Here is a 27972-nt window from a genome sequence, read left to right on the forward strand (position 1 = left end):
ACTATAGATGTGATCATAATAAATATCCTTTCAAATATTTTTCACTCACAAAAAATGAGAATATATGTCCAGCCCACAGGGATAAATGAAAAAAGTATCTGGCCTGGAATTCCTGTGCCCCAGCCCTTCCTTGCTACCCCAAAGGCTGAGGGAGTCAGTATTTCCAGCACACCTGTAACACTTTATGACACACAACTGTGTCACAGTACATTGGAGGAGAAGCTAGGCACATTTGCACTAGGAGGCCACACAAAGAACTCTCATTATGAAACTAGTGCTTGTGTGCCCTTGCTGTTCTGCCTGTGGTTTGTACTATTATCATAGGTGAACATGCAAACATCATGAATGGTAGGACCACAACCCAAGGAGTCTGCCTGTCCTTCTGTTTCTCTCCTATCCGTCCATCTGCCATTCATCTATCTAACATTTACTGATATAATACCGTCTGTCAAACACTCTCTTACTATCATGGAGGAGTCAAGGTTAACTTTTGCTTAGATCTAAACCACATGGATTTTACGGTTTAATGACTTACAGTCCAGTGGCTTTTAAAGTATCATACAATATTGACAGAGAATAGCAAAAGCTCAGACAAGCAACAATACCTGCCATCTCAGGAAATAACCTAAGCAACTTAGTATTATGAAAATTTTTCTAACTAGTTTTATGAAGGTTGTGTAATCCTGCCCCTTATATAACTGAAAAAAATAACAGGATTGGCTGAAAATATTCATGTAGTTTGAGATTGTTTGATGAGAGAGTTACCTGTAGCCAACTTTAACTTTTCCAAAAGAGGATAAAGAAAAGATTAGATTTTTTTTTAAAACTTAACCAGAATACATTCTTCAAGAGCTTTATAGGTAGAGATTTTAAGGCAGGTATTAGAAAAAATAACTTTATACCCAATTAGGTACCTATTATAATATTGCTTGTATAATTTTCTTATAGCTTGTCCTGAAGCTTGTTATGTCTCAGGAGTCAAAGAATAACTCCAGGGATAACTTCTACAACCAATATCAAAGTGAAACTTGCAGATATTGATAAAGCTAAGCTTTTAGCTAATTAACCAACCCTTAATTGAAGCATAGAGAAAACCAAACTTTCCTAGAGTTCTGCCAGCCTTAACCTCTTTAACTAGCAACCTCAGGCTTTATAGCCTTTAATTACATATAATTGTTGTACTTAGACATTTTTTTTAACTTAATGTGGTTACCTTAGTCATCACAGTGGGAGCAGAAACTTCTCTTTCGTTTTTCCCTGTCTAGTCCTGGTTTAGTAAATGAAGTAATAAATGTGAAAGTACTTTTAAGTAAAAATATTTTTTAATGGAAAACATTAAAAAATGAGTGATTATCACTAAAGTATTCCTTAATTTTGGAGGGAGTTCCTTTCACCTATAATACCAATCAGCATTTTACTCGTGTTTAATATTCATTTTGTAAACTTCACGTCCTCTCTTTCAGCCTGAATTCACTTGATAACAGGATTACATCTATTTATTTTTTAACACTTGAAAAAATATTATAAACTTAATAAAGCATAGTTATTCAAAGTCTTTAGACATTTAGACATGTGAATCAGGTGACTCACTTATATTGATATCTGCAGGCTTCAGTTGCTTCATCTTACAAAGCAGGGTTTAGACTAGTTCAGCCTTGACAGTGGGTGATCTATGTGCTGAGGCAGAAACTGGCAGTTAATTATGAGACATTCTTCCTGAGCTCAATGCAGCCTTTTCTGCATATATATCTAGGCAACCACTTAATCTTATTTTTATCTAACAAATGAGACTTTTTTCAATCATTTTTGGACCAAACAATTTTTAAAAATTCTTTTTAACTTATTACTCTATGTTTGGGGGCCTTTTGAAGCTTTATCCTTATGGCTGCTAACTTTTAAACCTAGACAGAATGACTTCTAACTCTAGCATTAGCCTTGGAGGATTTACCATTGTGGTTGGTTGTCTAGAGTCAAAATTGTTATCTTCTCCCCACTCTCCCCCCTTTCTACCCTAAACAAACTTACACTTCCAATTTGTTTTTATATTAATGCTGTCATAATTCCACTGGTTACTTACTAACAAAATATCCAAGAAAGTCAGAACTTTCATGTTGCAAAGGAGTTAAGTGCCTAGTTACCAGTGGATACATTTCTAGATCTTACTTGTTTTCTGTGGTATTTTAGAATGCTAACCACTGATTCCTTTTCATATTTTCTCAGCCACGTTCTGTTATTACTCCAAAAAAATTTGGAAAGTGTTTTCTTACAGGGCAGAAAAAAGAAAATAAGCATAGAAGGTGCTGGAGAAAGAGAATCAATACAGGTTACTGATAAGATGAAGGTGATTATTGGAGCAAGGTCCTGAGGGATCTTTGCACTTAAAACTTCAGAGTCATCCTTTAAACATTGTTCTTTTTTTCCATCTTCAGTTACTTAATTGTCAAACATTCCAAGGAAACCCCCACCTCAGGACCTTTGCAGTTGCTATTTCTCCTGCCAGAATGATCTTCCCCAAGTTATTTGCATAGCCTGCAGTCTCAGCTCCTTCAGATCTACCCACATGTCACTTTAGAGAGCCTTCTCAGACCCTGATCTAAAGTGGGCCCCCCCACCTTGGACTCCTTCTAGTCCCTTAACCTCCTTTATTTTTCTTCATTACACTTGACTATCTATAGTCATTTTATATTTTAATTTTATATATCTATTTGCTTGTTTATAAATTCAGAGATTCGTCTCTTCTCCCTACTGTATCCTCTGGGGCTAAAACAATACCTGGCCTTATAGTTGGCACTCAGTAAATGTTTGTTGAATGAACAACAACACACTTTGAAAGTCACTTATCTATTAAGTCCATACTCCTCAATTTGACATTCAAGGTCCTGTATATTAATACTTTAACTTAGTTTTGCAGTCTTTTATGGGAAAATAGTATCAAAAAGTAAACTGGGGACAGATCATGGAGTACCGTAAGTATAGACAGAAATTGTAAGGCTAGAGCTATGGCTTTAGCTATAGTATGCCCAGTGGAGCTATAGATCCTCATGGAGTGTGACTCTCCAATCCTGTGGATGTGTCCAAGAGGATCAGGGTATGCACTTACCCTAAGGGCACCCAGGAAGAGAGTCCTGTTTACAGTAAGCAGGGTTTTTTTTTTTTCTTTTTTTTGGGGGGGGCGGCGGTCTGGAGATTTTTATTTCAGAAGGTTTTTATTTACAAAATCAATTTCTTTAATAGATACAAAGTTATGCAAATAATCTCTTTGTCCTTGACCTGTTTTGAGTTTTTGCTTTTGAAGAATGGATCAGTTTACCCCAAAGGTGTAGAATATATGTGTGAAGAGTTGTTTCTATCAATAGTAGTCCCTTATTTTCCCTTTAATATCTCAGCGGTCTATAGTGATACCTTCTCCTTCATTTCTTTTTTTTAAATTTATTTATTCAAATTTATTTTTGGCTTCATTGGGTCTTCACTGCTGCACGTGGGCTTTCTCTAGTTGCACGGAGCAGGGGCTACTCTTCGTTGCGGTGTGTGGACTTCTCATTGCGGTGGCTTCTCTTGTTGCGGAGCACGGGCTCTAGGTGCGCAGGCTTTAGTAGTTGTGGCTTGCGGGCTCAGTAGCTGTGGTTTACGGGCTCTAGAGCACAGGCTGAGTAGTTTTGGTGTACAGGCTTAGTTGCTCCGCGGCACGTGGGATCTTCCCGGAAGTAAGCAGCTTTTTAATAGTATAAAGCTAAACTAAGCTGGCCTCAGATGGGATACAATAGAAGATATTGAAGCCTACGGGACTTCTTCAAATCAGCATGTTGTATTGGGAGATTTGTATCACTTTTTTGTATAGAAATCTTCAGCACCTCCTCATTGCTTATTGATTCAAATATAAACTCAAGTCCTTCACGTTTTAAATCCCAGTCTTTTCACAATTATTTATTTGTATAGAAATACTAAAAAAATACTCCATGTAATCACCAGCTCAGCTAAACAAACTAGTTTTTTCATTCTTAAGTATCTTTTTTCGTGCTTCCTTACCCTTTTCTCATACTATGCCTCCATCTAGAATTTCTTTTAGAGCATGATTTCTGACTGTCAAAATAATATCTTCATTCCCTTTACAAACGTGTGAAAGCTCTCTCCCTCCTTTGATCCCTTTAGCCCTTAACACACAATATCTCTGCCTATTTTATAGTTATTTATATAATTTACCTTATCTCATAATGTGGATTCCCATAACACTTAATACAGTGCCTTTTTCACAGTATATGTTCAGTTAATGGTTGTAGAATTAAATTAATTCCCTTGCAAAGGACTTTAAGATCTTCCAAGGACAGTTATAATTAGGCAAGGAACATATACTGTCCTCTTTCATTAGAAAATGACTTTTGCAACTAATGCTTCTTCATAACTAATTACTGAATTAATATTGATAGCAACAGAGCTGAGAAGTTTTAAATTTACATGAACATTCCCAGCAACATTTTCTATTCCTTTTCTGTGCCCCTTGCCATCTTTCAGCTGTCAAGCAGGTGCATAGCGGGGAACAGTGCAGTCAGCATTCTTTTTCTAATAAAGTGATGAGAAGAGTTCCATTTCAAAAATATAAAACTTAGGAAGACTGTTTGGACAAACAAACCAGCCACTTTAAAGTCAATTTAGAGTTATTTTTAGAGTAAATCCTGGATTTCTGCAGAGTAAAGGATAAGATAAACAAAATACTCAAGTAACAAACCTATGCTATAGCTACCTCAACAACTGAATCAGCTGTTTTTGCGGTCATCTGATTTACTATTTGGCATTAAATCTTGAAAACACTGGCCTGATTCTCCCATGCCAATGGGTCCATCCGTATACTCAGCTGTAGTCTTTACTGTGTCCATGGCACAGAAACAAGCAAAAGGAGTTTTTCAACTAAAAAAGAGTCCAGTGTCTCCATTTGTAAGGATGCATAACAGTAAAAAAGAAACATTTAAAATTAACAACAAGATATTTTTTCCATCTCTAGGGACCAAGAGGACCAGATGGTCTCTTAGGAGAACAAGGTATACAAGGTGCCAAGGTAATCACTTATTTTCTCATTTCATACACAGTGAAATATTTTTGAGCCCACATGTCCTACCTGTCTAAACAATGATGTATTTCCTTATAAAAGTATGGTTCTAATTTTTTCTTAGTTTAAGTATGAAACATACATAAAGTTTTTACTACACACAGAGAAATGTATTCTTTTTATTATTGAACTATGTATTTGACGTCTTATTTTTTGGTATGTGAGTGTATGTTAGTGTGTATAAGACCATAATTCACATTCTGATTAACTCACCTGGTATTGATTCTTGTTAGGGTGAAAAAGGAGATCAAGGAAAAAGAGGGCCTTATGGTCTTATTGTAAGTAGTAAAATATTTCACATTAAAGATGAACATATAATATCTTCCATTTTTCTTGGTGTGTGATTCATATTTGGGGAGGGGGTTGCTTGACCCAGGCATTTTCTTTCTTATGTAGGGTAAGACTGGAAACCCTGGAGAGAGAGGAGTTCAAGGGAAACAAGTAAGTAATTAAAAATTGCCAAGCTATAAGCAAAGTTTATCCACTTTATTCTCTGATACAACTCTTATTTAGTAATCAGTATTTTAGACCAAGAGAATACAAGTTTTTTCCTCCTTCAGTCCTTGGGTCAGTCTTTTATTGAGGCAAATTGCTTACTCAATCTGGGCCTTTTTTGTACCTATCTATAAACAGGTGGTGATAACTGATACTTTTACTTCACCTCTGCTGTCATAGTTTTTCTGTAAAATCCATTTCAGGATAAAGTGGTATGATGTCATGTAAATATGACAGAATATTAATAAAGCTAACAAGAAACTTCTTTGAGGCTTCTTGCCTAGTTTCATTTTAACTCACCTTGAGTGTTGTTTGCACCCTTGGAGTGTGGAGCTATGTGTGTCATCATGTTTTCCCATGGCACTGCTCTAAGAGCTTTTAATACTATATAATGCTAAATATTTTCCTACCATCAGAAATCTCAGAATTATATAATTTCTTCTCTGGAACACAAGTTCTGTGGTTATCATCACTAACTGAAGGGGAGTAAAGTGTATTTTTTAAGAAAGAAATATATACACACACACATATATATTACACATATATATATATATAATTTTGAGCACATGAGCTTAAATATATGGGTTTTTAATTCCATTTGTAATCATAATTTTTAATGACATTTTGATTTGTCATATATATATGTATAATTTAAAGTTATTAAATTAGATCATAATTTAAATATACTGCAACCGAAGAGTCAGAAAAGGAGAGGACAAAAATGTTTTAGCTGCTGTAGTAATTATCACTAATGTCACTGCATTTACTTGTTCCTCTATGAAATCTGCTGCCCCCTGCCGGTTGTTTCCCATAATAGCATTATATTTACCAACGGTCAAACCTAAAGTAGCAGAGACTTAAAAGAGAAAAATGACTGTATCCAGGGAAAGAACTTGTGTGTGACATTATATTATTAATTGAAGTCATCGCCAAAGAACATTCCTTGAGTATTAATATTCATCATCTAAGTTTCTATTATATCAATGTAAATGGTGTTTCTGGAGATTCTTTCCACTTTGCTACACTGTATACAAAACCAATATGTTATAGTTGAGTGGAGAAATTTGGAATTTATCAGGTCCATTCCTCTTACTTTAGAAAACTGAGGCCAAGAGAAATAAAATTACTTACTCATTTTGTACATTGTTGACACTCCTTAGAGTTTTACCTTCATTTTCAGCCTATCAGATATGCATGGATAAATGTAAAATTTGATATTTGATTTTCTCAATCAAATAAAAGTTACTAGAACCATTTTGTAACGGTAGCTTATGGCAAACAAGTTTCATAGACTACCGGAAGAGTAAAGTTACCTTAGTGAGGGACAGTTGATCATGGGTTAATACTAGTTGTTGAGGTTTACTTAACTTTATATCTACATTATCTCCTCGGTCTTGATCGAACTGAAAGAGAATTTTGAGATCTGAGGGAAGCTTGGATCAATTAATCCAAAAAATCCAGATGCCCCAAAGATTTATTTGATCCTGCACGGTAATCTCAGCATCTCTCATTATTTATGCACTGTCAACAAGCAGGTAGTGCTGTATAATAGAAAGATACACTGGAGATCAGATTGACCTTTGTTCTAGTGCACACTCCTAATAGCTGTATAGTCTTGGTTAGATTGGTTAGCTGTCTGGATCATATTTTCTTCATCTGTAAAATAAAGATACATCTCTAAATTGTCATAATTCTAAAGCTAGGTATTACAAGGAAATTGGTAACACATATAGTACTCTGCTAGTCCAGATAAACAGGAGAAGTATATTTGTCTATGGGCCAACATTGTTTCCTATACTTGCCTTCCATCCACACGTATATCTGACTCAAAGGGCGAATCAAGAAGAAAGGATATGATTCATTGTGTTATTAAGGTGATAAAGCCTGAGTAACTTTTTAGTTTTCTAGATCTTATAAAAACTATAACAGCTCATACATTACTGATTTTTATCTAGGTATTCTTTCAGTTGATGAGTTAAGGGTATTAAATTCTCCGACTATGATTTGGCATTTGTCTGTGCCTCTCTTTAATTCTGTCAGAGTTTGCTTTATGTATTTTGAAACTATTTTTAGAGTATTCACATTATGATTACTATGTCTTCCCAATCAACTGAGCCTTTTATCATTACAAAATGTTCCTCTATATCTCTGGTAATACTTCTTATCCCTGATAATACTGTTTGTTTTGAAATCTACTTTATTTGATATGTAAGTTTCTCTAGCTGTTTGCATGGCATATCTTTTTCATTCATTTATTTTCACACCATCTGTGCCTTGATGTTTAAAGTGAATGTCTTAAAGATAGATCTTGCCTTTTTATTCATTCCAAAAACCCCTGCCTTTTAATTAGTGTTTGCTCCATTTCCACTTAATGTAGTTATTGATGTGGTTGGATTTAGGTCTACCATTTTTATGGCTGTTTCTCCTCTGTCGTGGCATCAGTGGTGGTGTGCAGTGCCTTCTTCAGGCACTGAATGATTTTGAGAACTCCACTCTAATTTAACTATTCACTTTTTAGCTCTACTTCTCATTATTACTTTTAAGTGGTTATTCTAGGTCGTGAGTCAGCAAACTTTCTCTGTAGAGTGCCACAAAATATTTCAGGCTTTGTGGGCCGTATGGTCTCTGTCACAACTACTCAGCTCTAGTGTCATCATAGTGTGAAAGCAACCATAGATGGTATATAAAGCAATGAGCATGACTATTCAAAAAAAACTATTTACAAAATCAGGTGATGGTCCAAATTTGGCCCTCAGACTGTAGTTTGCCAACCCATGGTTTAGGGATCACATTGTAACTTTCCTCTGTCTACTTAGAGTTAATACAGTAATACTTAACATAATTGTAAGAAACTTGCAGCCATAGAGGGCTGTTTACCAGCATCCTGTCTTATATGCTCTATTTGTTTTATATCTATATAAGTTATAAACCCCATATTGCAAAGTTAAAATTCTACTTTAATATAAATGAAACATAAATTAGAGATATTTAGGAGGAAAGTAGTGGTTTTTAAAATTATCCATGCACTTACTATTTCTGGTGCTCTTCATTCCTTTCTACAGATGCACATTTCTAAGTGGTATACTTCCCTGCAGCCTACAGAACTTCCTTTAGATTTCTTATAGTCAAGTTCTTCTAGTGATTAATTCTCTTCGTTTTTCTTTATTTCACCTTTATTCTTGAAGGATATTTTCACTGGTTATAGAATTCTGGGTCAACAGGGTTTTTTGTTTGTTTGTTTCCATTCAGCATTGTAAAGATGACATGCCGTTTATTTTTGGCCTGCATTATTTCTGATGAGAAGTTCACACTTATCTTTATCATTATTCCCCTGCATATAATATATCATTTTTCTCTGGCTGCTTTCAAGATTCTCTCTTTATCTTTGTCTTTCAGTAGTTTGACTATGATGTGTCTAGATGGATTTTCTTCACGTTTATCCAGCTTAATGTTTGCTGAGTTTCTTGCATGTGTAAATTTGCCTTCACTAAATTTGGAAATTTTTCAACTTTTTTTTTAGGATATTTTTTTCTACACCATTTTCTCTCTCCTTTCCTTCTTGTATTCTAATTAAATATATGTTAGTCATTTTGATTACCTTAGATCCCTGGGGCCCTGTTCATTCCTATTTCAATCTTTCTTTTTCCTGTTTGTTTGTTTGTTTTTTTCCAATTGGGAAACTGGAATCTATCTTCTCTAACTTGTTAAGCCTTTCAATAAAATTTTATTTATGATATTGTATTTTTCAGTTTTATTTGGATATTTAATTTTAGGCTCTATAATTGTCATTGTTTCTTTTTACAAATGCTCTCTCTCTTCTGGGATTTCCTATTTGTTTATTCATCATGAGTACATTTTTATTTACATTATTGAGCATATTTATACTTACTACTTTAAAATCGTGTGATACATAATAACATCTTTGTAATCTTGAGTTTGGTCTCCATTAATTTCCTTTTCTTATAAATATGGGAAATTTTCCCTGTCTAATAATTTTGAATTGTATCTTGAACATTTTGACTGATTCATTTTAGCAACTCTAAAGTCTGTTATATTTCTTTGAAGAGTACTGTTTTGTTTTTAATTTGGCAGGCAGTTAACTTGACTGGTAAAACTCCAAGTTTTCTCTCCTCTGTGGTAGGTGGCTGCTGAAATCTCTATTAAGTTCTTTTAGCCTTGTCTGAGCTACTTGGAGTCTACCATACCAATACAAACCTTAAATGTCAGCAAGAACTATAAGCAGAGTTTATATTTGCAATCTGAGGCTCCTCTTTGGCTCTTTCTTTCACCACTTTTCACCATCTATGGTCACCTCAAATTCTGCCCTAGGGTCCTCCATGCCAATAAGACTGAAGGTTTCTATCCTACTTTATCTTAATCATCTTATATGGCTTCTCATCTGGCTAAAAGCCATATAAAAAAATCAGAAACTCAACTAGTGTCATTCCTTCTTTCAAGTGTAGACCCTACTACTCTAGTTCCTGCCTATTTTTGGTCTTTCTTCAGTGCTTTCATATCTTTCCTTTTTAATATTTTATCTTGGATTTATAGTTATCTCTATATAGATTGGTTTGATAGGAGCAACTTGGCCAATATTGGAAGTGGAAACAATTAGCATTTCTTCTTTAAATATAGTTTTTTCTGTAGTAACTCAGAATACTTGAGAAGCATTTATTTCATAATCTTTACAATACAAAAAGTATACAGTATTAACTCTATTCTTTCCTGTTCTTCAGACAATGAAGCAGAATGCACACATTTTCATGATCCTACAGTGAAAGTGTGGCAATAGAAATAACATTTATATACTCCCTTGCTTATTCTCATAAAATGTCTTGATGATGCTCGAAACATGTTTATTTAAAATGGAAAGACATTGAATGCTTGATTTCTCATGGAATTCAGTAAAAAGCAGTTTAGTGTAGTGGAAGAGCATGGCATTGGAGTCAGACACATTCGAGGTCAGATTCTGGTTCTGTCACTTATAGCTGTTTTGGCTTTGTACAAATTATTTAACCTCTCTGAGCCTCAGTTTCCCTATCATTAAAATGAGATACCTTTTATACTTATAACAAATGATGTGCTCAGCACGGGCTCTCAATAAATAGCAACCACCATAGTCATTATCCTCCTGTTCATCATTGCCATAATTCTGAGATGCATCATAGAGCAAGGAGTTGTACTACAAATAATGTATTTCAGTAACATCTGAAAAGCCTTAAAGGGAATTTTTATTTTGTGTCAGCTTTTGCTTTTCTTCTTCATCTCCAATAAAAATAATTAGAATCCATTTAGGTCATTTCATAGCTTTTCCTAACAGCATTTATGCACCATTAACAGTATTACAAGTACATATTAAGCTTAATATTGTGTGCAAACACACTTTACAAAGCAAACTGGGCAGACATTATTTAAGGTTCTGAACTCTTGCTGTATGTTCAATTGGTATACCAGGCACAGAGGGATCCCTTATATTGATCCCTTAATTTAGGAGTCCAGAGTACATGAGTAGCAGATGATTTTCATGATTGAAACATGGTCTTACTCCAATAGGAGTCCATGAGATTTTGCATATCTCCCTTTCTCTAACCAGACAATCATATGTAACTAAACATAGCATTGATAACCATAACTTAGAAGATTCTTTGTTGCTAGAAATCTGAACGTCTTTACTTCTAATTTAATATCATATTTTTTATATTTCAATTTTAAGATAAAATGGTAATTGTGATCTGCTGTATAATTGCCAAACTTCCCAAGGTCAGTAATGTAGAATAAACAAGGGCAGTATTTTATACATCATTAGTAGTCATCAGTGTCTGGCACATAGTACATGCTCAGTTAATCTTTAAATGGAAGGATCAAAGAGGACCTGAAATTTAATTTAGAGTTTTACATACAATTTTAGAATATACCCCCATATCTAAGACTAAATTTTATGGTACCATAGGTGACATGATGTAAAAATGGAGGAAAATAAAGAACATTGGAGAGGCCAATTTGATCATTTCTGGTCACCTAGGTTCTGAGAGCTTTGTGCCTTCCCAGGTTATAAGGGCATAAGTCATACTTATTAATACATCACAAGTATATTATTTTTGAAAAAAACTTTTTATATTGATATTAAAAGTATAAAAGAATCCGAATCTAAAATAATTCTGGATGACAAATATTTGTCACTGTATAGGAGTGGAGATTAAATATAAAGAATACAGGTAGATATAAAGAACCCTTACAACTCAACAGTAAAATAATAAACAACACAATGAAAAAATGAGCAAAAGGACTTGAGTAAGCATTCCTCTAAAGAAGATATACAAACAGCCAATAAGTATATGAATATATGCTCAGTATCACTAGTCATTAGGGAAATACAAATCGAAACTATATTGAGATACCACTTCCCATCCAGAATGACTATTATTAAACACACACACACACCTATATATACAGAAAAAATAACCAGTGTTGGCAAGGATGTGGAGAAATGGGAATACTTGTGCTATGCTGGTGGGAATGTAAAATGGTGGAGCTGCTATAGAAAACAGTATGCCTAGCTCCTCAAACAGTTAAACATAGAATTACATATAATCCATCAACTCCGCTTCTTCATATATACCCCAAAGAATGGAAAGCAGGGATACAAACAGATACTTGCACACCAATGTTTATAGGAGCATTAGTCGCAATATCCAAAGGGTAGAAAACCCCAAGTGTTCATTGATGATGAATGGGTAAACAAAATGTGGTATATGCATACAAGGGAATATTATTCAACCTTGAAAAGGAAGGAAGTCTTGACACATGTTACAAATGGATGAATCTTGAAGACATCATGAAATAAGCCAGACACAGAAGAACAAATATTGTATGATTCCACTTATATAAGATACTTAAAGCAGATTCAAAGCAGATTCAAATTCATAGAGACAGAAAGTAGAGTTGTGTTGCCAGGGAAAGAGGGTAGGGGATAGGGAGTTATTTAATGGGTACAGAGTTTCAATTTGGGAAGATAAAAAGTTCTGAAAATAGGTAGTGGTGATGCTAGCACAACAATGTGAATATACTTAATGCCACAGTACTGTAAATTTACACATACTATACATTTAAAAATTGCTAAAGTGGTGAATTTTATGTTAGGCATATTTTTCCACAAAAGAAAAAACAAATAGAGGTAGACAGAAAAATTAGATGGGAGGATCTTGAGGGAAAGCTGAGGTAGGGAAACTGACTAAAACATTTACAAGCATCACTTTTTCTTCAAGTTTTGCCTTTGTTTATTCAGGGTTTACAAGGACCCCCTGGGAGTACAGGAGACGGGGGATTTGCAGGAGAACCAGTAAGTTTATCTTCATGTGTTTTTAATTGTGTTTATTTTTTTGTATAATATATTTTACCTATCTGTTATTATTGCCCTGTTGTGCTGTGGCTGGTATGTTTTGGAAATCGTCATGGGCACCTAATTATAAGAATGAATGTTTTGCTGTGAATATAATTTTTAGTGCCTTCCTGGTTTCATAAAGTCAAATTTGGTCCTCTTTGCCTGGAACTGTTAAAACTTCACATATTTCTGTTTTCAGCAAAGATAATTATTAAATCTCAGAATTTTTTTTCTGAACGGCTTGCTGTTTGTATAATAATTATTACACTGCCCACCCACACACAAAATCACATTTATGAGGGCAACTCTATAACAAAAGACCATATAGAGAAGCCAGACTCTACATGTAATGGGCCAAAATGTGGAAACTTGACAGAAATGCTGTTAGGCCAATAATTCAAAAAGAGTCGCATCTTTCTCCCTCACTGGGGAAACTGGCGGTGGCAGCACCTTTGGAGGCTGATCAGCTGAGCCGCGAGCCTGCCAGTGGGAGGTCGGACAGACTGACTGCAGAGGCGACAGATGGACGGACAGTGGGGCAGCCAGATGGCTCGAGTCACCTCAAGTTCGCTATGAGCTGGGGCACAGATCTTTGGCCATGTGGATGAAAGGCTCTTGGTGCTGCAGCCAGGAGTCAGTGCTGCGCCTCTGAGGTGGGAGAACCAACTTCAGGACACTAGACCACAAGAGACCTCCCAGCTCCACAAAATATCAAACGGCGAGAATCTCCCAGAGATCTCCATCTCAACAGCAGCACCGAGCTTCACTCAACATCCAGCAAGCTACAGTGCTGGACACCATATGGCAAACAACTAGCAAGACAGGAATACAACCACACCCATTAGCAGAGAGGCTGCCTCAAGTCATAATAAGTCCACAGACACCCCAAAACACACCACCAGATGTGGACCTGCCCACCAGAAAGACAAGATCCAGCCTCATCCACCAGAACACTGGCACTAGTCCTCTCCATCAGGAAGCCTACACAACCCACTGAACCAACTTTGGCCACTGGGGACAGACACCAAGAGCAACCGGAACTATGAACCTGCAGCCTGCAAAAAGGAGACCCCAAACACAGTAAGATAAGCAAAAGGAGAAGACAGAAAAACACACAGCAGATGAAGGAGCAAGATAAACACCCACCAGATCTAACAAATGAAGAGGAAATAGGCAGTCTACCTGAAAAGGAATTCAGAATAATGATAGTAAAGATGATCCAAAATCATGGAAACAGAATAGACAAAATGCAAGAAACATTTAACAGGGACCTAGAAGAACTAAAGATAAGACAAGCAACAAAGAACAACACAATAAATGAAATTAAAAATGCTCTAGATGGGATCAATAGCAGAATAATTGAGGGAGAAGAACGGATAAGTGACCTGGAAGATAAAATAGTGGAAATAACTACTGCAGAGCAGAATAAAGAAAAAAGAGGGAAAGGAACTGAGGACAGTCTCAGAGACCTCTGGGACAACATTAAATGCACCAACATTCGAATTATAGGGGTTCCAGAAGAAGAAGAGAAAAAGAAAGGGACTGAGAAAATATTTGAAGAGATTATAGTTGAAAACTTCCCTAATATGGGAAAGGAAATAGTTAATCAAGTCCAGGAAGCACAGAGAGTCCCATAGAGGATAAATCCAAGGAGAAACACGCCAAGACACATATTAATCAAACTGTCAAAAATTAAATACAAAGAAAACATATTAAAAGCAGCAATGGAAAAACAACAAATAACACACAAGGGAATCCCCATAAGGGTAACAGCTGATCTTTCAGCAGAAATTCTGCAAGCCAGAAGGGACTGGCAGGACATATTTAAAGTGATGAAGGAGAGAAGCCTACAACCAAGATCACTCTACCCAGCAAGGATCTCATTCAGATTTGATGGAGAAATTAAAACCTTTACAGACAAGCAAAAGCTGAGAGAGTTCAGCACCACCAAACCAGCTTTACAACAAATGCTAAAGGAACTTCTCTAGGCAAGAAACATAAGAGAAGTAAAAGACCTACAATAACAAACCCAAAAGAATTAAGAAAATGGTAATAGGAATATACATATTGATAATTACCTTAAATGTAAATGGATTAAATGCTCCCACCAAAAGACACAGACTGGTTGAATGGATACAAAAACAAGACCCATATATATGCTGTCTGCACGAGACCCACTTCAAACCTAGAGACACATACAGACTGAAAGTAAGGGGATGGAAAAAGATATTCCATGCAAATGGAAACCAAAAGAGAGCTGCAGTAGCAATTCTCATATCAGACAAAGTAGACTTTAAAATAAAGACTATTACAAGAGACAAAGAAGGCCACTACATAATGATCAAGGGATTGATCCAAGAAGAAGATATAACAATTGTAAATATTTATGCGCCCAACATAGGAACATCTCAATACATAAGGCAAATACTAACAGCCATAAAAGGGGAAATTGACAGTAACACATTCATAGTAGGGGACTTTAACACCCCACTTTCACCAATGGACAGATCATCCAAAATGAAAATAAATAAGGAAACACAAGCTCTAAATGATACATTAAACAAGATGGATGTAATTGATATTTATAGGACATTCCATCCCAAAACAACAGAATACACATTTTTCTCAAGTGCTCATGGAACATTCTCCAGGATAGATCATATCTTGGGTCACAAATCAAGCCTTGGTAAATTTAAGAAAATTGAAATTGTATCAAGTATCTTTTCCGACCACAATGCCATGAGACTAGATATCAATTACAGGAGAAGAACTGTAAAAAATACAAACACATGGAGGCTAAACAATACACTACTTAATAACGAAGTGATCACTGAAGAAATCAAAGAGGAAACAAAAAAACACCTAGAAACAAATGACAATGGAGACACGATGACCCAAAACCTATGGGAAGCAGCAAAAGTAGTTCTAAGAGGGAAGTTTATAGCAATACAATCCTACCTTAAGAAACAGGAAACAAATAAACAATCTAACCTTGAACCTAAAGCAATTGGAGAAAGAAGAACAAAAAAACCCCAAAGTTAGCAGAAGGAAAGAAATCATAAAGATCAGATCAGAAATAAATGAAAAAGAAATGAAGGAAACAATAGCAAAGATCAATAAAAGTAAAAGCTGGTTCTTTGAGAAGATAAACAAAATTGATAAACCATTAGCCAGACTCATCAAGAAAAAAAGGGAGAAGACTCAAATCAACAGAATTAGAAATGAAAAAGGAGAAGTAACAACTGACACTGCAGAAATACAAAAGATCATGAGAGATTACTACAAGCAACTCTATACCAATAAAATGGACAACCTGGAAGAAATGGGCAAATTCTTAGAAATGCACAACCAGCCAAGACTGAATCAGAAAGAAATAGAAAATATGAACAGACCAATCGCAAGCACTGAAATTGAAACTGTAATTAAAAATCTTCCAAAAAACAAAAGCCCAGGACCATATGGCTTCACAGGCAAATTCTATCAAACGTTTAGAGAAGAGCTAACACCTATCCTTCTCAAACTCTTGCAAAATATAGCAGAGGAACACTCCCAAACTCATTCTACGAGGCCACCATCACCCTGATACCAAAACCAGACAAGGATGTCACAAAGAAAGAAAACTACAGGCCAATATCACTGCTGAACATGGATACAAAAATCCTCAACAAAATACTAGCAAACAGAATCCAACAGCACATTAAAAGGATCATACACCATGATCAAGTGGGGTTTATTCCAGGAATGCAAGGATTCTTCAATATATGCAAATCAATCAACGTGATGCACCGTGTTAACAAATTGAAGGAGAAAAACCATATGATCATTTCAATAGATGCAGAGAAAGCTTTCGACAAAATTCAACACCCACTTATGATAAAAACCCTGCAGAAAGTAGGCATAGAGGGAACTTTCCTCAACATAATAAAGGCCATATATGACAAACCCACAGCCAACATTGTCCTCAATGGTGAAAAACTGAAATAATTTCCACTAAGATCAGGAACAAGACAAAGTTGCCGACTCTCACCACTCTTATTCAATATAGTTTTGGAAATTTCAGCCACAGCAATCAGAAAAGAAAAGGAAATAAAAGGAATCTAAATCGGAAAAGAAGAAGTAAAACTGTCACTGTTTTCAGATGACATGATACTCCACATAGAGAATCCTAAAGATGCAACCAGAAAACTACTAGAGCTAATCAGTGAATTTGGTAAAGTTGCAGGATATAAAATTAATGCACAGAAATCTCTGGCATTCCTATACTGTAATGATGAAAAATCTGAAAGTGAAATCAAGAAAGCGCTCCCATTTACCACTGCAACAAAAAGAATAAAATATCTAGGAATAAACCTACCTAAGGGGACAAAAGACCTGTATGCAGAAAATTATAAGACAGTGATGAAAGAAATTAAAGATGATTCAAATAGATGGATAGATATACCATGTTCTTGGATTGGAAGAATCAACATTGTGAAAATGGCTCTACTACCCAAAGCAATCTACAGATTCAGTGCAATCCCTGTCAAACTACCACTGGCATTTTTCACAGCACTAGAACAAAAAATTCACAATTTGTATGGAAACACAAAAGACCCTGAATAGCCAAAGCAATCTTGAGAATGAAAAACGGAGCTGGAGGAATCAGGCTCCCTGACTTCAGACTATACTACAAAGCTACAGTAATTAAGGCAGTATGGTACTGGCACAAAAACAGAAAGATCAATGGAACAGGATAGAAAGCCCAGAGATAAACCCATGCACATATGGTCAACTTATCTTTGATAAAGGAGGCAGGAATGTACAGTGGAGAAAGGACAGCCTCTTCAATAAGTGGTGCTGGAAAAATTGGACAGGTACATGTAGAAGTATGAGATTAGATCACTCCCTAGCACCATACACAAAGATAAGCTCAAAATGGATTAAAGACCTAAATGTAAGGCCAGAAACTATCAAACTCTTAGATGAAAATATAGGCAGAACACTCTGTGACATAAATCACAGCAAGACCCTTTTTGACCCACCTCCTAGAGAAATGGAAATAAAAACAAAAGTAAATAAATGGGACCTAATGAAACTTAAAATCTTTTGCAAAGCAAAGGAAACCATAAACTAGACCAAAAGACAACCCTCAGAATGGGAGAAAATATTTGCAAATGAAGCAACTGACAAAGGATTAATCACCGCAATTTATAAGCAGGTCATGCAGCTCAATAACAAAAAAACAAACAACCCAATCCAAAAATGGGCAGAAGACCTAAGTAGACATTTCTCCAAAGAAGATATACAGACTGCCTACAAACACATGAAAGAATGCTCAACATCATTAATCATTAGAGAAATGCAAATCAAAACTACAATGAGATATCGTCTCACACCGGTCAGAATGGCCATCATCAAAAAATCTAGAAACAATAAATGCTGGAGAGGGTGTGGAGAAAAGGGAACACTCTTGCACTTCTGGTTGGAATGTGAATTGGTACAGCCACTATGGAGAACAGTATGGAGGTTCCTTAAAAAACTGAAAATAGAACTATGATATGACCCAGCAATCCCACTACTGGGCATATACCTGAGAAAACCATAATTCAAAAAGAGTCATGTAGGGGCTTCCCTGGTGGCGCAGTGGTTGAGAGTCCACCTGCCGATGCAGGGGACACAGGTTTGTGCCCCAGCCCGGGAAGATCCCACATGCCGCAGAGCGGCTGGGCCCGTGAGCCATGGACGCTGAGCCTGCGCATCTGGAGCCTGTGCTCCGCAACGGGAGAGGCCACAACAGTGAGAGGCCCGCGTACTGCAAAAAAAAAAGAGTCATGTAGCAAAATGTTCATTGCAGCTCTATTTACAATAGCCAAGATATTGAAAGAACTTAAGTGTTCATCATCGGATGAATGGATAAAGAAGATGTGGCACATATATACAATGGAATATTAGCCATAAAAATAAACGAAATTGAGTTGTTTGTAGTGAGGTGGATGGACCTATAGTCTGTCATACAGAGTGAAGTAAGTCAGAAAGAGAAAGACAAATACCATATGCTAACACATATATATGGAATTCAAGAAAAAAAATGTCATGAAGAACCTAGGGGTAAGACGGGAATAAAGACACAGACCTACTAGAGAATGGACTTGAGGGTATGGGGAGGGGGAAGGGTAAGCTGTGACAAAGTGAGAGAGTGGCATGGACATATATACACTAACAAACGTAAAATAGATAGCTAGTGGGAAGCAGCCACATAGCACAGGGAGATCAGCTCGGTGCTTTATGACCGCCTGAATGGGTGGGATAGGGAGGGTGGGAGGGAGGGAGACGCAAGAGGGAGGAGATATGGGAACATATGTATATGTATAACTGATTCATTTTGTTATAAAGCAGAAACTAACACACCATTGTAAAGCAATTATACTCCAATAAAGATGTAAAAAAAGTTATAATATAATTTAGACAGTAAAAAAATAAATTAAAAAAAAGAATTCAAAAAGTCACATCACCAGTTCATAAATCTGACTCAGTTATAGAGTTTCCATAGAAAATGAATTGTGAAAATGAAATACCTTGCCATGCCTTATCTCTCACAATATATTCTTTATTGCCTATGAAGCCATTCTTCTGGTTAATAGTGTCAGATGTAATGTGCAGTAACATGCTTCTAAGATTGACACTACAAATAGTCTTTCAAACTACTGGGTTGTTCTTATCCATCAGTTGACACAAAAGTTTATAGGTGGCTTCTGCATAATTCATTTAGCTAGTCGGAAGTAGAAAATTCTAACAAAGAACTCTTCTTACCAAACTGTGTTCATTTCCTCCTTTACATATTTAACCTATGGTATAAGCTCTCCAAACAATAGTAAACACTTGCCTATGAGTGTAATTTTTCCAAATATAGTATCTTAAATGTGGTGTTGATTTTATCAAACTAAGTTCTTCTCAGTTTTCTCTGCTTTGTATCTCTTAACCTGCCATCCTAATTCTAATATTCATTTGATCATATATCATGCAAATCTCTAAATACCTCTTTCTTCTAAAGAGTCTGTAGCTCCTTGAAGTCAGAGACCATTTTTTGCACCTTTACAGTCCTCTTTTCTGGTATAATGTCTGGCATGTTATATCTACCCTGATGCATATTTGTTAAACAGCATTAACCAAAGGTCATTTAGCCAAAGGTGTAATCATTCAGCCAGTAATATTAGAGGAAGTGAAATGGAATTAAAGCTAATCTTAAGAGAGAACACATTTAAGTCAAGATAAGTGTATCAACAGGGCTATGGCAACAGCACAGACAATATCTTAGGCTTTATACAAGCAAAAATTTATTGTTGTAGTAATAAACGACTGAAATGGCTTAATAGCAACTAAAAATTGACATTCAGGACACAGGGTCAGTGGGTCTGTTAAATAAAATAGAAATCAATTCGTAATGGATATAATGGGCTTTGTTTCACATATTTGAGCTACTTAGTTAGATCTGAGATAATATATAACAAAGAAACTGTCCTAATCTGGGGTTAGGGAAACTTCCAGAGGAGGAGCATCTGAGTTGTGATCTGAAGGATGAACGGTAGTTACTTAAGCAAATATGGAGAAAAGTCATTCCAGAGAGAACTCGTGAACTGGGAGACAACCCTACTTATTTATTTAAAGATCTAAAAGAAGGCCAGCATGTTGTGGCACAGAGAGCCAGGTGGGAAGTGAGTGCAAGATGAGGATGGAAAGGGAGGGAGGGGACAAAACGCATGCAGCTCAGTAAGCCCTACTCCCAAATATTTGTATTTCTATCCTAAGAACAAAGGGATGTCACTGAAGGGATAAGGCTAGGTTTATGATCATATTACTGTTCTGTAAAGATCGCTCAAACCAAATTGGAAGGGACTAAGAATGGACAAGAATAGCTTTGTGCAGCACCAGTCCAGATAAGAGATAGTAGAACTGTTTATGATTAGCAGAAAGAAAGAGTAGATAGATGTAAAATATTCAGAAGGAGATAAAATCAACAGGAAATAGATATGCCACATATGAAGTATGATTCCTAAGGTTGTGGCTTGAAGAATTAATGAGATAATGATATAACTCACTGAAACTGAGAATACCAGCAGAAATTTATGTTTGAGAATGGAAGATTATAAGTCAGTTTAGCTATGTTGAATTTGAGGTGCCTTTGAGAACTGTGAAGATGGCAGTTGGATGTGGAGCTCAAAGCAGAATAATATCCTGAAATTTAAAATATTGGAGTCATTGGTCTAGGGAAAAAGTATAGGAAAGAGAAAAGAACAGGATCTAAGTCTGAATTTTGAAGAAATGCTACATATGATAAATGTTGGTAGAAGAGGATGAAACTGCAGAGATGACTGAAAGAGGTAAGAGGAAAATCAGGTATATAAGTTTGAAGTTCAGCCCCAACCATAACATACCTTAAAATCTTCATGACAATCTTAAATTCCTTTAGGACTATGTAAGCAAAAATATATATCTAGATCAAACCAGAAGTATAATTGACATGCTAAAATAAGAGAGAAAATGGAATCAATTAAAAGTCTTAATTTTCTAAAGAGTGGAATAAAAAGAATGGAAGACAAAAAAGAAAGAACAAGAGTAGCAATAGAAAACAGTAATAAATATAGTAGGTATGAACCCAGGGGTATCAGTAATCACTTACATGTCAATGTTCTAAATGCACCCATTGAGAAACAGAGACACAGAGTAGAAAGAAAAAGAAGACCTAACTGTATGTTGTCTTCAAGGAACCCACTTTAAATATAAAGGCACAGATATATTAAAAGTAAAGAGATAGATAAAATGGGCAAAGATGTACCAATACTAACCAAAGGAAAGCTGGAGTAGTTACATTAATTTCCAACAAAATAGACCAGATCAAGAACAATTATCAGGGATAAAGAGGGACATTACATAGTGATAAGTGTATCAATTCTCCAAAGACATAATAATGCTTAAAGTGTATGCATCTAACAACAGAGCATCACACTATATGAGGCAAAAACTGATAGAACTCCAAGGATAAATAGACAAATTTACTATTTCATTTGGAGACTTCAGCACTTATCTATCAGTAATTGAGAGATCCAACAGGCAGATAATTAGTAAAATTATAGTTGAAGTGAACACCACCATCAGGACACTGGATCTAATTGACATTTATAGACTGCTTAATCCAGTAACAGCAGAATATACATTCTTTTCAAGTTCACATGGAATATTCACCAAAACAGACTGCGTTCTGGGTCATAAAACACACCTTAACAAATTTCAAAGAAAAGATATCATACAAAATATGCTCTTAGTCCATAATGGAATTAAACTATAAATCAATAAGAGAAACATAACTGGAAAATCTCAAACTATTTTGAGATTAAACTACACACTTCTGAATAACACTGGTTCAAAGAAGACGTCTCAAGAAATTTTTAAAATATTTTGAACTAAATGAAAATGGAAATACAACTTATCGAACTTTGTGGGATGCAGTGAAAGCAGTGCATAGAGGGAAATTTATAGTATTGAATGAATATACTAGAAAAGAAGAAAGATCTAAAATCAATAACAAGCTTCTATCTTAGGAGACCAGAAAAAGAAGAGAAAACTAAATACAAAATGAGCAGAAGAAAGTAAATGATAAAAATCAGAGCAGAAATCAATTAAAATAAAAACAGGAAAAATAGAGAAAATCAATGAAACAAAAAACTTATTCTTTTAAAAGATCAATAAAATTGGTCAAACCCCCTAGCCAGGATCATCAAGAATAAAAAAAAAGAAGACACAAATTACTAATATTAGAAATGGAAGAGGGACCTTCACTACTGATCCCATGGACAGTAAAAAAGGCAATAAAGGAGTACTATGAATAACTCATTCTCACAAATTTGATAACCTAGATGAAATGGACAAATTCCTTGAAAGATGTAATCTACCAAAACTCACACAAGGAAAATTTGATAATCTGAATAGGCTTATATTGATTAAAGAAATTGAGTCAATGATGAATAACCTTCCAAAACAGAAAGCACCAGGCCCAGATGGTCTTACTGGTGAATACTACCAGAGATTTAAGGAACAAAATGATACCCATTTTCTACAATCTATTCCAGAAAATAGAAACAGAAGAAATACTTCCTGACTCATTCTGTGAGACCAGCATTACCCTAATACCAAAACCAGACAAAGCTATTACAAGAAAAGAAAACTACAGACCAGTATCTCTCATGAACATATATTTTAAAATCTTCCACAAAATATTAACAAATTGAATCCACTAATATATAAAGATAATTATACACCATAACCAACTGGGATTTATCCCAGGTATGTAAGGCTGGTTCAACCTTCAAAAATAAATTAGTATAATCCATTACTTTAACAAACTAAAAAAGAAATTATATAAAATAGGTGCAGAAAAATAATTTTACAAAATACAATACCCATCTATGATAAAAATTCACAGTAAACTAGGAGGAAAGGGGAACGTCCTCAGCTTTATGAAGAATATATTTTAACAACCTTATAGCTAACATCATGATGAAATGCTAACTTAATGATGAAATGCTAGGTGCTTTTCCCCTAAGAACAGGGAAACAAGGAAAGGATGTCCCTCTTTTTTTAAACTCCTCTTCAGCATTGGGCTGGAAGTCCTAACTAATGCAATGAAACAAGAAAAGAAGATATAAAATTGTCTTTTTTTGCAGATGACATAGTTGTCTATAAAGAAAAGCCCAAAGAATTAGTTAAAAAGACCAACAACCAGTCAGTTTCCTGTAAACTTCTCCCATTCAGATTTTTTTTAAAAACACTAAAAGATTTAAGGAGCTACATTAAATGTTAAGTGGGTCAAGTGGTTATTTTGGGTCATTTTTACTTTTTTTTTTTTTTTTGTGGTACGCGGGCCTCTCACTGTTGTGGCCTCTCCTGTTGCGGAGCACAGGCTCCGGACACGCAGGCTCAGCGGCCATGGCTCACGGGCCCAGCCACTCTGCAGCGTGTGGGATCTTCCCAGACCGGGGCACAAACCCGTGTCCCCTGCATCGACAGGCGGACTCTCAACCACTGCGCCACCAGGGAAGCCCCATTTTTACTTTTATGTATTTCTAGGTGTTCTACAGTGAGCTTATTTAGGGGTTAAAAGTTATCTTTAACATTATATTTTTAAAATAAAATGACAAACCACAAACTGGGCAGATGTTAGCAGTAAAATAGGGCAGAGAAAAATTTAATGTCTGCAACACATAAAGAACTCTACAATTTTTTTAAATGACCCCCAAAATACACGGGCAAAGGACATGATCAAGCAACATGTAGAATATTGCAGATAGCTGGTAAACAAATAACAAAAAGAATATTCATCCTCACTGGTAGTCAAGCATATATACATTTTAAGATACCAGATTGTCCATCAAATTAATGAAGAATTTACAAAATAATATTCTGTGCTAGGATGAATTCAATGAAATAGATTCTAATTTTATACATTGCTTGTGGAATGTTAATTATTGGAGCCTTTCTGGAAATTGACTTCACTTTATGACCAAATAATGCTACATTTCAGACTCTATTCCAGGGGTGGAAATGCAGAATGCATACAAAGACTACTGCACAAAGATGTTTCTCTCAGTGTGTTTATAATAGGGTAAAACTACATTCTGAAGAGAATCCATGAATTTTAAAATATTATACATAATATTTAATAAGCCATAATTGAAAAACATTAGTGACCTCTTAATACCTTTAATGGCTGTGCTATTGAGTAAGGACAACATATGTGATGCTTACATACCAACCTTATAATTCTATTATTCACATACTTAACTATTTGGCAGTGTCATCTGATGTTACAGACTGTAACATTCACTTATAGTCTAATAGGCATATAATAAATCCTATAAAGCAAAATTTTGCTGTAAAGAAGACTTATAAAAATATAAATGTCTAGCATTAAGAAAATGATTAAATTATGGTACTGCAGAATGTTAGATGGAATATAATATGCAGCCATTGAACAATTTTGTTATGAAATATTTACAGTAACATGATAAAATATTTATATTTCAAATAGAATCTTAAACATAAAACAGATATAGTTAGGGGCTTCCCTGGTGGCACAGTGGTTAGGAGTCTGCCTGCCAATGCAGGGGACGCGGGTTCAAGCGCTGGTCCAGGAGGATCCCACATGCTGCGGAGCAAATGGGCCCGTACGCTGCAGCTACTGAGCCTGCACTCTAGAACCCGCGAGCCACGACTGCTGAGGCCCGTGCACCTGGAGCCTGTGCGCCTGGAGCCCGTGCTCTGCACCAAGAGAAGCCACCACAATAAGAAGCCCGTGCACCACAACAAAGAGTGGCCCTTGCTCACCACAACTAGAGAAAAGCCTGTGCGCAGCAACAAAGACCCAACGCAGCCAAAAATAAAATAAATAATTAAAAGAAAACAGATAAGTTTTATAAGTATGCTCCCACAAAAGAACTAGAAGGAAATATGCAAGTATATTTACAGTGTCATCTCTGTATGGTAGAATTATGGATTATTTACTTAATCTGGGGTTTTTTGTACTTCCAATACTTTTCAAATTTTTTAAAATTAACATTAATGTAACAACTTAGAGAAAGTTTAAGATAACCAACCATACCACATTTTTCCCCATTAAAACATTTTTTTAAAAGTGAGGTGTTCACAAATTGTGATGGAGTACAAACTCATAGAATTTTAACTATCTTGTTATATTCTGAACCTAAAAAAAAAACACCTTCTTTATACTGTCTTTCCAGAAAGACCAAAAAATTCAAACAGCTTCTTTAGATGGCTGGGCAAATAGCATTAAATTGTAGTTTCTAAATAAGTGTTAATCTATCTAGAGTAATTCTAGACAGTTAAATGGGTTCACACACTAAGATCCTTTAGGTTTAGCAATTTAATGTTCAGGCCATAAGCTAATTATTCAGTGTCTGTTTACTTATAATTACACTATTCAGTATTACAGGGGAAAAGATCTCCATAAAGGTCCCACATACATTTTATTGCACCTTAGTGATTATCCCATGTAAACATTGTTATATTTATTCATATGAAACAGAGGAATTGTTCAACTGGACTCACTACTATGATAAAGTATGACATTAAGCAAACTCAAGCATATTTTTATTTCATTGGAAACCATATATTTGCTTCTTCAAAAATGCTGTTTTGTTTGTCATATGTTTTTCAGAAATATTAAGTGGATCTATAATTGTCCTACCCATTAAATAAGATAACTCTGAAAGCCCTTAGTGCTCTATTTCATAATTATTAGATGCTTGATAAATGTTTATTGAATGAATGAGTGAATTAGGGAATGAAAGAATGAAAGGCACCGTCCTTCCTTTCCTTTTCTTTTGAATCCAAACAAAGCTTAATATTAGTAACAAAAAAAAAGGTGAATCAACTAAAGATTTAATTTTGTTTATACAGAGAGTAAAGTAATACATTGATAAATGTATTATGTGTTATATTACATATGATATAATTATATGCATATGTTAATTGAAATATAGAGTACATTTTAATTCTCACATCCTAAATTTTGTTTTAATATAGGGACCACGAGGACTGCAAGGTGATGCTGGACCTCCTGGAGAAATGGGTGCTGAGGTAATTTTTCTTGGGGCTCTTTCTTGTTAGTTCATCAATACTCAGTACTTTTTGTAAGACTCCTCTTAAAGTTAAGTTGATATCTTAGGTATATATATTTTGAAGAATAATTTTATAGTGTTTTGTTTCATATTCAGGAAATAAAACCTAAAATTCTATTAAAACCAGGGATGACTGTTGTATGAACCAAATTTTATGCATATAAAATTCCCTTAACAGTTCATTTAAATGACAGAACAAAAAGTGAATAAAACGTTCCCTTCAATGATTTAGAGTTAACTTTGATAACCCTTCACTCCATTATAGAAGAATATTGAAAAGTGACTTATTCAAGATATATTTTAGAATAATAAACCATACTTGTTATAATTATAAAATCCAATTACTTCATTTCTTTTGTTTGTTAACTTTAGTGCTAAAAAATTAGGCATAAATTCTCTCCTCCCTTGGCTTCTGTGAAACTGCTCCCTCTTGATTCTGCTTTTTACCTTCTGATTAGCCTCAGTCTTGATGGGAAGCTGTCCTTCCTCTTCCTCAGCTTACAATCATAGTATCACATAGACTTTAATTACCAGTATTATTCTGATAGCTCTAGCTTGATAGCTCTAACTGATGCCTCTCTCCTTGGGGCTCCAGTTATTGATTTCCTGTTGTCTTTTATGTATGCACCTAGGTATCCCACAAACATCTCAAATTCAAAATATATAAACCAAGCCCATCGCTTTCCCACTGTTATTCCTCTTTTTATTCTCATCTCACTGAAAGATATCCCTTATGCCCAGTAACCCCAAACTGAGAGTCATCCTAGACTCCCCTTCCTTCAATCAGCTCTCTTCCCTGTGAATAAGCTCCCACTAATGTCTCACCTCCATCCTTTCCTTTCCGTCCCCATTGCCGGTGCTCCAGTCCTCTGCTCTAATTCCATGTCTCCTCCAACTGCCATTATTCCTTAGCTACTTGTGGCCAGTTTACCTTTGTCATATCATTCTTGTCCTTGAAATTTTTCAGTGGCTCTCATAGCCTTTAATAAAATGCCAATTTCTTAACATGATAATGTCCTGCATTGTCTAATGTCTGCAGACCTTTTCAACCACATTCCAATAGAACGTTTCTCCTCCTCTAATTCCACGATTATGCCATGCTTTCTTGCTGTGTACTGTGTATCCACTGGGAGTCCAAGGGTGGCTGAGATATGGTCCCTGACTCCTTTAGCAGTTTATAATCTATTCCAGAAGATAATCATGTAAAAGCTCATTATACTTCTGTTAGACCCAATGATGGAGACATTCACAGGGCATTATAAGAGTACAGCAATGGGTATGTAACCTTACCTGGATAAGGGGAAAAAGACTTGTCTCCGTTGAGG

At 35.5% G+C, this 27972-nt stretch overlaps 1 protein-coding gene across 1 annotated transcript in view; it reads left to right on the forward strand.

Annotated features, from left to right (window-relative positions):
• Positions 1-27972, forward strand: part of COL24A1 (collagen type XXIV alpha 1 chain) — a gene marked incomplete at its 5' end in the record, with an annotated part of 394608 nt that overhangs the window by 243427 nt on the left and 123209 nt on the right. The window contains 5 exons of the mRNA XM_082667637.1: positions 4997-5050; positions 5335-5379; positions 5498-5542; positions 12882-12935; positions 26553-26606. Coding sequence (XP_082523763.1) covers positions 4997-5050; positions 5335-5379; positions 5498-5542; positions 12882-12935; positions 26553-26606 — 252 coding nt within the window. The remainder of the gene's footprint in view (positions 1-4996; positions 5051-5334; positions 5380-5497; positions 5543-12881; positions 12936-26552; positions 26607-27972) is intronic.

Source organism: Grampus griseus (assembly GCF_964374135.1).
Source record: "Grampus griseus genome assembly, chromosome: 1".
Taxonomy (NCBI): Eukaryota; Metazoa; Chordata; class Mammalia; order Artiodactyla; family Delphinidae; genus Grampus; species Grampus griseus.